We start from the raw sequence: 13,208 nt of genomic DNA, 5'->3' as shown, positions 1-13,208 counted from the left end.
CTGTTTCACCTGCTGTCTTAGCCCCGGGAAAGCCATCTGCTTGGGTGCAAGGTGGAAGGGGGCTGCTTTGGGCTCAAGCAAGATACGGTTCTCAGCCCGGGCCCTCTTTTGTCTTTGCTTCTTTGCCTTCCTTGGTAAAACGAGGTCCTAAGTCCTCCTGGGCACCAGGCTGCCACCAGGCAGATGCCGAGCAAACACAGCCAGCTTCATTCTGGGCCCACCAGTCCCTGCCCAGCCCAAAGGGAGAGACAGAGCCGGCCAACAGCCCCAGCCCCAGGCCCAGCCTCCTGTGACCATGGGCGAGTGTGGCGGTCCCCTCTCTGAGCCTCGGTGTCCTTATTTATACAGTAATAAGGGGGCGCCTGGGTGGCTCAGCTAGTTAAGCGTCCGACTTCGGCTCAGGTCATGATCTCGCAGTTTGTGGGTTCGAGTCCCATGTCAGGCTCTGTACTGACAGCTCGGAGCCTGGAGCCTGCTTCAGATTCTGTGTCTCTGTCTCTCTCTGCCCCTGCCCCACTCACGCTCTGTCTCTCTCTCTCAAAAATAAACATTAAAAAACATTTTTTTTTTTTTTAAATAAATAAGGGGCGCCTGGGTGGCTTGGTCGGTTAAGCGTCCAACTTCGGCTCAGGTCATGATATCACGGTCCGTGAGTTCAAGCCCCGCGTCGGGCTCTCTGCTGACAGCTCAGAGCCTGGAGCCTGTTTCAGATTCTGTGTCTCCCTCTCTCTCTGCCCCTCCCCTGTTCATGCTCTGTCTCTCTCTGTCTCAAAAATAAATAAACGTTAAAAATAATTTTTTTTTAAATAAATAAAATGGTGGTGGTGATGGTCGTGTTTAAAAAGACTGCCCCCCCATTGGTCCTCCTGGGGGAGCTACGCCCACGGCCCTGGCCCAGGGGGAGGGCCCCTCACTGTCTCATGCAGATCTCAGCTGATCGGTAACCAGTGTGGAGGTTACAACCAATCTTGTGGTTCTTCCTAGGATTGCGAGATGCCCTTCGGCAACACCCATGGTACACGGCCTCAGGCCACACAGGGAGGTCACCTGTAGGAACAGTGCAAACTCAGGCTTGGGGCTCTGCTATCATTGGGGTCCAGAGTGGGGGCCTAGGGTTTCCCCGGCTCACTCTTTCTGGGTGGATTTAAGACAGAGAGCGGGAGTTTAATGTTTGGAGCACAGGGCTTGCTTCCCCCCACATGGTGGCCTGAGTCCCTGTGCGTGGCCGTGTACGTGTCCTGGTACAGACTCCTTCCTCCGGCCGTCTCGGGCCCCAGCTCGGCGCGTCCAGGCTGCTGTGGCACAATACCAGGCGGCTTCCCCGACAGACGCTTCCTTCCCGCAGCTCCGGAGGCTGAAAGGTTGAGACCAGGGTGCATCAGGGTGCCAGGGGTCTGCCGAGGGCGGGCCCTCCGGCTTCCAGATGGCTGCCTTCTGGCTGTGTCCCCGCGTGGACAGGGAGGGGGCGTGGGGGCACATCCTCTCACGGCCCCTCCTTCGGCAGCACCAACCCCGGGATGGGACCCCACCCCCCTGGCCTCCGCGACCTAACACTCTCCCGAAGCGCCCCCCCCTCCAGACACCATCACGAAGGGGAGTGGGGCTCACGCATAGGAAATGAGGGGGTGTTTTGCACTAGTTAGGGCTCAGCTGATCGATGACTAGTGTCGTGGTTGGACTGGCCTTTGTGGTTCTGCTTACAAGACGCCCTTCCGCTGGACACCCATCGGGGAAACTGAAAAAAAATAAAGGTTTCTCACTTATCAGACCTGGAGATCACCCAGCGCCCCCAGGGCCACATAGTGAGAGGGGCGAGGTGGGGACTGAGACAGAGCTGCTTGTTCACTGGCCGGGCCTCTGCTCTTATTGGGTCCAGGATGGGAGCCCAGGGTTTCCAGGGCTCATTGTTTCTTGGTAAACTTAAAACATAGGAGTAGTGGGGGGCGCGGGGGCGGGGGTGGGGTGGCGCCTGGGTGGGTCAGTCGGTTAAGTGACTCTTGATTTCGGCCCAGGTCGTGATCTTGCAGTCTGTGAGTTCGAGCCCCGCATCGGGCTCTGTGCTAACAGCTCAGAGCCCGGAGCCTGCTTCGGAGTCTGTGTCTCCCTCTCTCGCTGCCCCTCCCTGGCTTGCGCTCTCTGTCTCTCAAAAATAAATAAACGTTTAAAAAAGAAATTAAAAAACAAAACAAAACATACGAGTGGGAATTTAAAGCCCCAGGAGGGGAAGAAACGGGGTGGGGGAAGGCAGCCTGGTTCTTTCTCTAGTCGTGTGGCTGGCAAATCGGTTTATTCCAGATAGCCATCATTTTTTTTTTTTTTAAGTTTATTTTTGACAGAGAGAGGGAGAGAGTGAGCACGTGCACAAGGTGGGGAGGGGCAGAGAGAGAGAGGGAGACACAGAATCCAAAGCAGGCTCCAGGCTCTGAGCCGTCAGCACAGAGCCTCACGCAGGGCTCGAACCCACCAATAGTGAGATCATAACCTGAGCTGAAGTCACTTAACCGACTGAGCCACCCAGGCGTCCCCAGATAGCCACCTTTGAAGATGGGCCATCGAAAGTTTAAGTCAGGTACTATACCAAAGCCTGGCTCAGGCGGTGGAGCACGTGACTCTTGATCTCTGGGTCTTGAGTTCGAGCCCCACTTGGGGCACAGAGATTACTGGGGTGGGGGGGGGAGTGGAGGAGGGACACAACTGCTGGGGCTTACACTACACTTGCACTCACCCCACCCTTGACCTTCTCCCTGAGCCATGCCGCGGAACGTTCTGTCCCCCAACCAAGGTCCCCCAGCTGGGGCTGGCTGGCCGCCTATAAGAAGGGATCCCCGATGGGGCCGGATTCCTGCCGCCATGGACCCCCGCCGCCCACTCACCTGGGCACTGGTGCTGCTGGGCACCGGTCTGGCGCTCGCGCTGGGCCCCGCGCCGGCTCCGGAAGCCCCAGAGAAGCTGTGCGGCCACCACTTGGTGCGCGCGCTGGTGCGGGTGTGCGGGGGCCCGCGCTGGTCCTCCGAAGACGGGCGGCGAGCGGCTGGCGGAGACCGTGAGTGGAGCCGCGCGACGATTGCGCTCCGGGGTTTCTAGCTGGGGCAGGTGCACGCGGGCGCTGGCGTCAGGGCGGGGGGCAGGCGGGTGGTTTGCAACGCGCGTCCCGGGGGTCCACTTGCCCACGGCGCCGCCGGTGTGTGCAAATTCGCGAAGGATGCATCCCCTGCCGGGCAGGAATCAGTGCGAGGCGAGCGAGGCGGAGTCTTACAAGCGCACGGGTCAGAGCCTGCCTTATTTACAATCGCAGCGTTTTGATCTTCGCGATTTGGGGCGTTACTTGAGGTTTTTAAAAAACAGTGCATTAAAAGAGGATTAATCTTCATTGTTGAGCGTTTGGGCTCCCGCTTGAATTGCGCACTGAGGCCAGCGCTCGCCCTTCTCATCCTCCTGCGGGCCCTGGTGCGGAGGGTGGAAAACAGATTTGGGTGCCCACGTGCGTCACACGTGTGTGTCCTGATGTGTGCGTCTTTGCGACCCAGATGCGGGCGGGCACCCGTAGGGGGAGACTGGGGAGGGGTACGAGGGTGTGTGCCTGCACACAGGTGCACACGTATACGTCACATGTCACCTCTGCTGTCTCCGGCTTTGTGAAGCGTCTGCGCGTCTGTGTGGAAACGTGCACAACCGGGGACCCGTGAGCGCGGCTCGAGAGCGCGCACACCTGGATGGGGGATTATGTCCGTGCTCGGTATACAGCAGGCACTTAACAGTCGCTCCCTATTTGTGCACATCCTGGGTGTCTGGTGGGTCACAGCACAAGGTGAGCGTGCAGCTGTCTGCACGTACTGGGGAGGGGTCCTCTAGGGTCCCCTGTCCATTTCTGCTCCGTCCCCAGGTGAGCTGCTGCAGTGGCTGGAAGGACGACATCTCCACGGGCTGGCGGCCGACGGGGACCCCACGCCGGTTCTCGAGCCACAGCCCCTGCCCCAGGCCTCTCGCCGTCACCGCCCCCGCCGGGCAGCCGCCGCCAACCCTGCACATTTCTGCTGCCTCAGTGGCTGCACCCGGCAGCACCTGTTGACTCTGTGTCCTCACTGAACCCGCCTGGGTGTGGCCTCAGAGGATCCAGAGACCCCCCCCCCCCCCCAGGGGTCGGGTCTGGCGGGCTCCTGGAGCACCATGAAGCCCCATCTGGGAGGACGGGGCGGATCACCTCCCAGCACTCACCGCCTCCCCTGGGCCACCTTCCTCTGTGGGGCCAACTGCAAAAAAAAAAAAAAAAAAAAAAAAAAAAAAAAAAAAAATCGCACCTCAACCCTGGCCTGGAGGGTCCTTGGTTTCACGGGGATGCCAGACTCTGAGGGCCAAATGTTCTCACCTCTGAGGAGCCCCAGGCACCGCCTGCCCCATATCCGTGACACCGACCCTGACCCTCGTTGATGTCTCCCTAATAGTAAATAAATGAAGCTCCTGCAGAATCCGAAGCAGCCTTTTGCATTTTTCTCAAGGAAAAAAGGGACAAGCCTGGGTCAGCCCTTGTGTGGGTGGGTCCTACCCCGGCAGCCGGGGACCCACGGGGACGTGCGATCCAGTTGTCGCATGTGTCTTTACTTCCCTACATCTGCCATAACAAATTAGCAGAAACCGGGAGTCTTAAAATAGTAGAAATTTCTTCCTTCATAGTTCTAGGAGCCAGAGACAGAAGTCAAGGTGTGGCCGGGTGGTTTCTGTTCGAAAGGCTCTGAGGAAGAACCCGGTTCATGTCTCTCTCCTGGTTTTTGGTGGCTACTGGCAATCCCTGACCTTCCCTGGCTTCTAGATGCATGACTCCAAGCTCTGTCTCTCTCTCTTTTTCATTTTTTAAAGTTTACTTAGTTTTGAGAGAGAGGGAGAGAACGAGCGGAGGAGGGGCAGAGAGAGAAAAGGAGACACAGAATCCGAAGCAGGCTCCGGGCTCTGAGCCATCAGTACAGAGCCCGGTGCGAGGCTGGAACCTATGAACCTTGAGACCATGACCTGAGCCGAAGTGGGACACTTAATGGAGTCACCCAGGTGCCCCTGTCTTTTTAAAAAACGATGTTTATTTTTATTTGAGAGAGGGAGAGAGAGAGAGAGAAGGGGAGGGGCAGAGAGAAAGGGAGAGAGAATCCCAAGCAGGCTCTGCACTGCCAGCCCAGAGCCCGATGTGGGGCTTGAACTCATGAACTCATGAGATCACGACCTGAGCTGAGATCAAGAGTCGGACGGTTAACTGACTGAGCCCCCCGGGAGCCCCTCTGTCTCTGTCTTCACGTGGCCTTCTTTTCCATGTCTGTGTTCATTTCTCTTACAAAAACACCTTCATTGGATTTGAAGCCCACCCCATTCCTAATCCAGGATCCTTACCTTAATTATATCTGCAAAGACCCTATTTCCAAAAAAGGCCATATTCTAAGGTTCCGGGGGGCTGTATCCTGCTCAATCCGGGGCAGCAGGGGAGCAGGACTCTCTCCCGGGGGCAATGGGGAGCCACAGGTGTGTGTGCAGGGGCAGGATGAGGTCTGACTTACATGTTAGAAGTCCCTGCAGCCCCTGTGTCATCCGGGCCTGCCTTCCCTTGCCTGGATGGTACCGTCACCCCCCTTCCCAGCAGTCCCTATGGCAGCCATAGGGCTTCTTAAAACTTAAAAAACAATCATGTCCTTTCATTGCTCAAAGGTACCATCATTCTCAAAACAACACCCTCTCTCCTCACCCCAGCTCGCGAGTCCCCATGTGGCCAGCCCCTGTGACTTCACGTCCCTCCTTACTCTGTATCGTCCTTACTCACCTACCTCTAGCCACGGCCTTTTCGCTGCAACTTGAACATTTCTGGATTGTCCCACCGCAGGGCCTTTGCACATGCTGTGCCCTCTGCCTAGAACACCCTTCTCCCGGTTCCTGCCAGGGCCATGTCCTCCTTCCGCAGGTCCCAGCTCCAGTCTCCTGATCTCTCAGCTAATACTCTTTCCCATCCCTGTGTGTCCACCTGCTTGACTTCTCCAAGTTCCTACCACTTCCGGTAACTTCCTATTTGTTCACAGGTTTGTTTTCTCACCACAGGGTGGGTATCTGCCAACACAGCACCGGCAGCAGGAATATAGGGCAAGGTGTGCAGCATACAGGAGGCGCACAAATCCTTAAAGAAGGGAGAGCAGGAAGTGGGACAGAGGACAGCGGAGCCACGATCCTAGTGGGAGGGGCGTCTGGGGAGGGGAGGGGCGTCTGGGGAGGAGAGGGTCTGGGTGGTGTTTGGAAAGAGCCTTGCCGGCAGCAGGAGGCCCGCAGCCAGAAGCAGTCTCACCCCTGTGCCTCCCCCCCCCCTCCCCGAGCGTGCTGTCCAGCTGGCGGTGAGACCCAGTCTGGGTGGGGGCACATGAGCTGAGGGTGATAGGGAACCATCAAGGGTACGTGAGCAGGGGCAGGATGACGTCAGACCTGTTGACAGGAGCTCCTGTTCATCCAAGTCATTCTTGCTGGTGTGTTTTCTACTGCAAACGTGACTTGTACAGATCGTAGACTGGTCTCAGTTAAAACTTGCAAACCGCTTTAAAAACAACAAAGCCGGGGCGCCTGGGTGGCTCAGTCAGTTAAGTGTCTGACTTCAGCTCAGGTCATGATCTGTTGGTCCAGGAGTTCAAGCCCCACGTCGGGCTCTGGGCTGACAGCTCAGAGCCTGGAGCCTGCTTCAGACTCTGTGTCTCCCTCTCTCTCTGACCCTCCCCCCATTCATGCTCTGTCTCTGTCTCAAAAATAAATAAACATTTAAAAATCAAAATTAAAACAAAACAAAACAAAACAAAAAAAACACAACAAAACCCCCAAAACTCAGGTCCTCACAAAACATTTTATTCCCGGAGGGCCCACTCCCCAGTCCTCACTCTGCCGAGGTACCCCCTTCCTCCCTCCCAAGCACAGCTCCGAAGCCTACAAAGTCCAAGCCCCCCGACATCTGCCCAGAGCCAGCAGGGCTGGGGTGGGGGGTATCCCTCTTCTGCTTGGATCTCCCCAATCCAACATACTGGGGTGGGGGCCGGTCTTGGGTCCCCAGAGCTCAGAGACATCCAAGGGCTTGAATCGCCCCGTTCTCTGGGCACCGGGGTAAGTGCGTGTGTTGATCTCATTCCCGGAATTTGGGGGGAGCACAAATATGGGAGCTGGGCTCTCTCGGGGACTCCAGAAAGTCTGAGCTCTCATAGCCTGAGTCAGACAGCCGTCTGCCTCCTCAGCCCGACATTTCCACCATTAGAGCAGGGAGGGGGTGGTCCCACTCACGGGCTCTCCAGCCCCTTCTACCATCCGAGGTCAGAGGCGGGCAGAGACCCCGGGGCGGGGGGGGGGGGAGGCCGAGGGAGGGAACAAAACCCAAATACTTCTCACTTCAGCTGCATGTGGACCTAGGGTTCCCAACTGAACTTGAACCATGGCTGGAACTCACCTACCATTAAACCACTGTGGCTTTACTACCAAGGAGGGCTTGGCCACCATTGAAGGTCCGTCCCATGATCAAGGTCGGAGCTGGGAAATGGGACCCTGACTCAGAAGTTCTTCTGCAGTTGGCTGCCCTGGGAAGAGATTGTCCCCCTTCAGCTGAGAGGCTAGGGAGGATGACGGAACATGGGTTCGAGGACCGGGTGGGTTTTGCAGGACGTCTAGGAGTTTGCCAGCTAGACTAATCGCTCATTAAACCCGCCCTGGCGTTCCGCTGTGCCCGGTCCACTTGGGAGAACAGAGCTTCCTGCTTCCTGGGAGGAAGATGCAGCCCCTTCCAGTGGGGGGGGGGGGGTGGAGACCAGAGCCTAGAGGCTGCGGGCTCTGATACCCCCTCAGTAGACCTGCATCTGCTGGCCACAGGTGAGGTTGGGTCGGCTCAGGGCGTCCCACATGAGTAGCATCTCGTATGGCAAGAAGCGATGGACCAGGAGCAGCTCCCGGTAGAAGCAGGGGTCAAAGGAGGATATGCGGGCCGAGGGAGCCCCAATGCCAGCTGTGCGGATACCGCCGTGTGAGGCGGGCTTCAGACCTTCCTGCTCCAGGCACATGCCCAGGAAGACATCATCGATAGGGAAGAGGTCCAGTGTGGAGGCGGCCCGGCGCAGGGCAGTGGCCGTGAAGCGGGACAGCAGGAAGCCACCCCCCCCACAGTAGGGAGGGTACCGCTCCTCCTGTGTCACCACTGTTGGCACATAGTACTTGCTCCAGGGAACCCGGACGGGGCCCACACCGTCGATCAGTTGCCCCACAAAGAGGTGGCGGTCGGGATTATGGTCCTGCAGGTAGGAGACCATGTTGTCTGTGTGTGCGAAGACGTCATCGTCCCCATTGAGCACGAAGCTGGCATTGGTGCACCGAGTCTCCTGCCACTGTAGGAAGAGCACCTGAAGGCGAGGCGGACAGGGCACACGAGCTTGAGGGGTGGGGCAATCAGCTGTGGGTCCCGGCCGGCCGCCCAGCCCAAGGAGCCCAGACGAGGCTGCGTCCCCGGGCATGGGTTTGAGGCCCCACCCTGAGCTTCAGTCTCCAACCTTCCGGACAGACCTCATCAGAGGACCTGTCTCCGGAAGCGTTGGGGACCTGTGGAGATGATGCTCGGTAAAGCGCCAACAAGTGCTGGAAAATTGTCACATTTACATTTATTGTAGCTCCTTCTGACTCTGCCTGGCCAAGCACTGCTGGTAAATAGTTACTCGTCTGTCTATTATTTAATATCTACCTTCCCCACCAGACTCTAGGCTTCCCCTGGGGTAGGGGTGGACTGTGTCTCTCCTTTGTTATCTCCCGAGCACCCAGTGTGGGGTCATCGCTTCGTAGGTACTGGATTCAGATTTGCCAAATTAACATTTTTACATGCTTTTGTGTTTTGAATGAAGAACGTGGCAGGTTGAGAGGCTCTGGCCCTCTAACCACCTCAGCTTCAGTTTCCTCCGTAATAACTTTTGCTGCAACGGCAGGCACCGCCCTGCCTGGAGTCTCTCCTGCAAGCAGGGGTGATCTTCAACCCCATCTACAGATGAGGAAATAGAGGCTCTGCAGATAAAGTGACTTGGACAAGGTCACACAACAGATACGTAGCAACTTAAGGTCTTGAGCCCAGACCCGTCTGTGCCAACTGTAAGCAGGGACCTACACTGGGTCCCCTTCGACTCCTGGGTGGGTCCTCAGAGCCTCTAATTCTAATCTCATTCTAATTCTAGTCTAGAGAATGTCGGTGATGGTGTGTATCAGAATGCTAGAAGCTCGGAGCTTCCTAGTGGGGCAAGTGAAAAGGGAAGCAGGAAGCATCCTCATAGCTCTCAACTGATAAAGAGGGAACTCTTTGGGTTTCTGGGCCATTTCTGAGGCAGGGACGTGAGGAAGACCAGGTCAAAAGGGGGGAGGATTCTGGGCACACCGAGCCTGGGAGGCTCACCTAAGGCTATTCCTTATCTGGGTCAAGGCAGGGTTCTCTCTACTTCTTGTGGGTTCTGGTCCACCAAAAAGGTCTTTATTGAGCACCCGTGGCACAGACCTGGGCCTCACGGGGAGACAGAACAAGTCAACACGATGTTCTGTCCGGCGCCCCGAACCCCCGCTGGTCATTTGAACATCTGGCACTGCTCTAGAAGCTTTGTAAATATCATCTCCTGTAATTCTCCTAACAGCCCTGGGAGGGAGGTGGGCAGATCCAAGCAATCCCATTTCCTTGATAACTATGAGGAAACGGAAGCCCCGAGAGGTAAATGATTATCGAATAAGCAGCAGAGCATGAATTCAAACCTAGGGCATCAGGCTCCGAGAGCCAGCCGGGCTTGTACATCGGGTCACCCTGCCCTTTCTCCCCGCCTCCCTTAGCGACTCCGATCGCCGATCGCCGTGAGGGCAGCGAAGAAAGCAGGGGGAGGGGGGGGATGGATGGGGACCTCTGGGCCCCTGGGCCCCTCAGAGGAGGCGGTGGTGAGGGGGCAGGGAGGAGGGGGTGGCCCTCATCACGTGACTCCCCGCGGGCTCACCTGTTTGAGCGTGAGGTTGAAGAAGGAGTCATGGAAGTCCCACTGCAAGATGTCGCCGTGCGCCTGTGCCTCCAGCGCCAGCAGCCGGTTGACCTTGCGAGCTTCCAGGGGGTTAGGGGCCGTCCCCACCAGGAAGAGGCGGCGCAGCTGGACACCCCGCACCTGGCGCTCGCGGCCCCAAGTGCGCCGCACCAGCTCCCGCCGCTCGTAATTCCTGGGCGAGGATTTGATCACCAGCAGCAGGAAGACGGGCGGCGCGCACTTGCCCAGGGGCACGTCCTGCAGGAGCGGGAAGTCACGGCAGTGCCTGTACAGCAGGAAGTCACGCACCTGCTGTGGCTGCCCCTCGAAGTTGGGCAGGGTGGCCACGGAGGCGTTGGCCCCGCAGGGGGCGGGCGGGGGGCGCGGGGCGGGCCGAGAGGGTAGAGAGGGCCAGGTCAGGGCCACGGGGTTGTCCTGGGGCTCCTTCAGGCTCTGGAAGGCGGGCGATGACATGTACAGACTGAAGAAGAAGAGGGTGACGATGCTCAGAGCTACAGGCAGGGCCACCTCTGTGCTGCGGGGCCGAGAACATCTCATCCTGGCCGGCCTGGTGGTTCCTGTTAAGAGTAACAGGCACCGAAGATACCAGACGGGTCAAGCGCCTTCCCTGAGGTACCTGTGGACCCCAACACCTGGGTGCAGCCCTACAGTCGCTCCGGTCGGTACGATATCGAAACGCACCCTCTCCTATCCCCCCCACACCCCACACCTCCTCCCGCCCCTCAACCCACGTTGGCTCTGACAGGGGCCCAGGCCCTGCGGGGGATTAAATCCTTACAGACAAAACCGAGGCCTGGAGATGCCAAGGTGAGCCTCCCAGGCTCGGTGTGCCCGGAATCCCCCCCGCTTTTGACCTGGTTTTCCTCACATCCCTGCCTCAGAAATGGCCCAGAAACCCAAAGAGTTCCCTCTTTATCAGTTGAGAGCTATGAGGATGCTTCCTGCTTCCCTTTTCACTTGCCCCACTAGGAAGCTCCGAGCTTCTAGCATTCTGATACACACCATCACCAACATTCTCTAGACTATGTTTTTTTAATGTTTATTTATTTTATTCATTGGAATTTTTTTTAATGTTTATTTTTGAGACAGAGCATGGGGGGGGGGGAAGGGCAGAGAGAGAGACACACACATACACACAGAATCCAAAGCAGGCTCCAGACTCTGAGCTGTCAGCACAGAGCCTGACATGGGGCTTGAACTTGTCAACTGTGAGATCGTGACCTGAGCTGAAGTCGGACGCTTACCTGACTGAGCCACCCAGGCGCCCCTGGACTATTTTTAATGGTCCTGTGACCTGAGTATGGCACCTGGCTCCCCACAGATCCCTCAGGCCCAGCACGTTTCAAACGAAGCTACGATCCTTAGCAAACTCATATTCTTCCTTTATAACCCAGCTTTAACGATCCATTCTCTGGGAGGCCCTCTTTTTTTTTTTTTTAATTTTTTTTTTTAACGTTTTATTTATTTTTGAGACAGAGAGAGACAGAGCATGAACAGGGGAGGGGCCGAGAGAGAGGGAGACACAGAATCGGAAGCAGGCTCCAGGCTCTGAGCCGTCAGCCCAGAGCCCGACGCGGGGCTCGAACTCACGGACCGCGAGATCGTGACCTGAGCTGAAGTCGGACGCCTAACCGCTGAGCCACCCAGGCGCCCCTGGGAAGCCCTCTTTAACCCCTCGGGAACACTCCTGATTCTGTCTGGCACCTGTAGCTCTGTCTACCCCTCTCTGGCCCGGTCTTGATCCCACGGGGGTGTCTGTGTTTAGCTTTGTCTTTCTAAGACTGGTGACTTCCTGAGGGTCCCTGAATTGCCCAGCAGGGGGCAGACACATGGGGGAAGCAGGGAGTGTTTGAATGAATAAATTCATGAATAAAAGTAAATTCATGAAGGTTCTCTCGGGTAAACTCGGACTCATCCTTCGAAACCCCAGCTCTAATGTCGCCTCCTCCTAGAAGCCTTCCTTCCCCGTATCCAGGCAGAGCCCTCGGTCTCCCTTCCAGATCCCTTTCCCGGGCTTCCCTGGATTCCCTTAATGTCCTTTCGTCTGGAGAGGTAGTGTCTGTAGTGTTTTTCAGTCCTAAATGTGAAGGTTTTCCGGCGCAGCATGAACCTACTGGATGAGACCCCAGGCAGGACTCACCCATTCTCAGATGCGTGTCGTGTTGACTCACCCCAGAGGGACAGACTCCAGAGCCCCACTCCTGGGTTTCAATCCCGCTGCCATCACTCCCCGTGCGTCCTCTATACCCTGGGCCTCGGTTTCCCCAGTTATAAAAGGGGACATCTGAGCCACCTCCAACTCACAGGACTGTGCAAGCATGAAGGGAGCTCCCAGCACCTGGCACCTGGTGGGCATTCAGCGAGTGTTTGTTGAATGACTACGTGCACCTCAGGACTTACCTCAGGCTGCCTGTGCTGTTCTGGGGTCTCTTTGTTCTGCCCACCGGCACCTGGAAAACGTGAGGCAGTCAGTGGATTCCGGAAGGCTCCCCCTGCCCCAAGCGACCCCACCCGGCTATGGCCTGGAAGCAAAAAAAGAGAGCGGCTTCCCATTTCCGTCTAGAGCCGGGAAGGCTGCCTTCCTCCTGGATCCACGAGGCCATTTCCCTAATGTGTCTGCACACTGCCCGGCCAAGCCTCTCCGGCCAGATGTCTCCCGGAAACAGGGCTCAGATCTTCCCCCACAGGCTCTGCTGTGTGACTTTGGAAAAGAAGCCTGCCCTCTCTGAGCCGCCATGTAAAACGGGGAGAATTAACCCCACGTAAGAGTGTTTTTGTGGGGGTTTTAACCTCAAACACGCTGGGCCTGATCCTGCATCAGGATTTTTGCACAGATCATTCCCTCTGCCTGGAATACTCTTCCCCAGACGTGCACACGGTTCCCTCCCTCACACCTTTCTGGTCTTTGCTCCAACGTGCCCTCCTCAGGACACACTATCTCACTAGCAGCCCTGGTCCCCGACCCTGTTCTACTTTTTTTTCTTCTTCCACGGCACTTTACATCTCCTAAAATATATGATGAAACTTGAAAAATGTGTTGTTTCTCAGGGCCCCCCCGGGGGGCTGGGTCCGTTCAGCGTCCGACTTCGGCTCAGGTCATGATCGTGATCTCGCGGTGCGTGGGTTCGAGCCCCGCCTCGGGCTCTGTGCCGACAGCTCGGAGTCCGGAGC

At 57.1% G+C, this 13,208-nt stretch overlaps 2 protein-coding genes across 2 annotated transcripts; one reads left to right on the top strand and one right to left on the bottom strand.

The window, feature by feature from the left end:
* The first annotated feature begins 2,819 nt into the window (after positions 1 to 2,819).
* Positions 2,820 to 4,115, top strand: INSL3 (insulin like 3). The gene is made up of 2 exons (XM_019416306.2): positions 2,820 to 3,043; positions 3,884 to 4,115. The coding sequence occupies exons 1-2, from the start codon at positions 2,851 to 2,853 to the stop codon at positions 4,084 to 4,086; spliced, it is 396 nt and encodes a 131-aa protein (XP_019271851.1). The 5' UTR covers positions 2,820 to 2,850; the 3' UTR covers positions 4,087 to 4,115.
* A 3,283-nt stretch (positions 4,116 to 7,398) lies between these two features.
* Positions 7,399 to 10,574, bottom strand: B3GNT3 (UDP-GlcNAc:betaGal beta-1,3-N-acetylglucosaminyltransferase 3). Its single transcript, XM_053897432.1, has 2 exons — positions 9,996 to 10,574; positions 7,399 to 8,384 (listed from the first exon to the last, which is right to left on the bottom strand). The coding sequence occupies exons 1-2, from the start codon at positions 10,572 to 10,574 to the stop codon at positions 7,833 to 7,835; spliced, it is 1,131 nt and encodes a 376-aa protein (XP_053753407.1). The 3' UTR covers positions 7,399 to 7,832.
* Between the last annotated feature and the right edge of the window lie 2,634 nt (positions 10,575 to 13,208).

The sequence above is a fragment of the Panthera pardus genome, unplaced genomic scaffold, assembly GCF_024362965.1.
Source record: "Panthera pardus isolate Hobbes unplaced genomic scaffold, ASM2436296v1 HiC_scaffold_8, whole genome shotgun sequence".
NCBI lineage: Eukaryota > Metazoa > Chordata > Mammalia > Carnivora > Felidae > Panthera > Panthera pardus.
This window is presented reverse-complemented; position numbering and strand designations above follow the sequence as displayed.

What these genes read in the sequence shown, in the direction of transcription:
- INSL3 (XM_019416306.2), top strand. Translation starts at nt 2,851, where the DNA reads ATGGACCCCCGCCGCCCACTCACCTGGGCACTGGTGCTGCTGGGCACC. An exon ending in GCGAGCGGCTGGCGGAGACC is followed by an intron (nt 3,044 to 3,883) that starts GTGAGTGGAGCC and finishes CTCCGTCCCCAG; the next exon opens with GTGAGCTGCTGCAGTGGCTG.
- B3GNT3 (XM_053897432.1), bottom strand. Translation starts at nt 10,574, where the DNA reads ATGAGATGTTCTCGGCCCCGCAGCACAGAGGTGGCCCTGCCTGTAGCT. An exon ending in TCAACCTCACGCTCAAACAG is followed by an intron (nt 8,385 to 9,995) that starts GTGAGCCCGCGG and finishes CCTCGCCTTCAG; the next exon opens with GTGCTCTTCCTACAGTGGCA.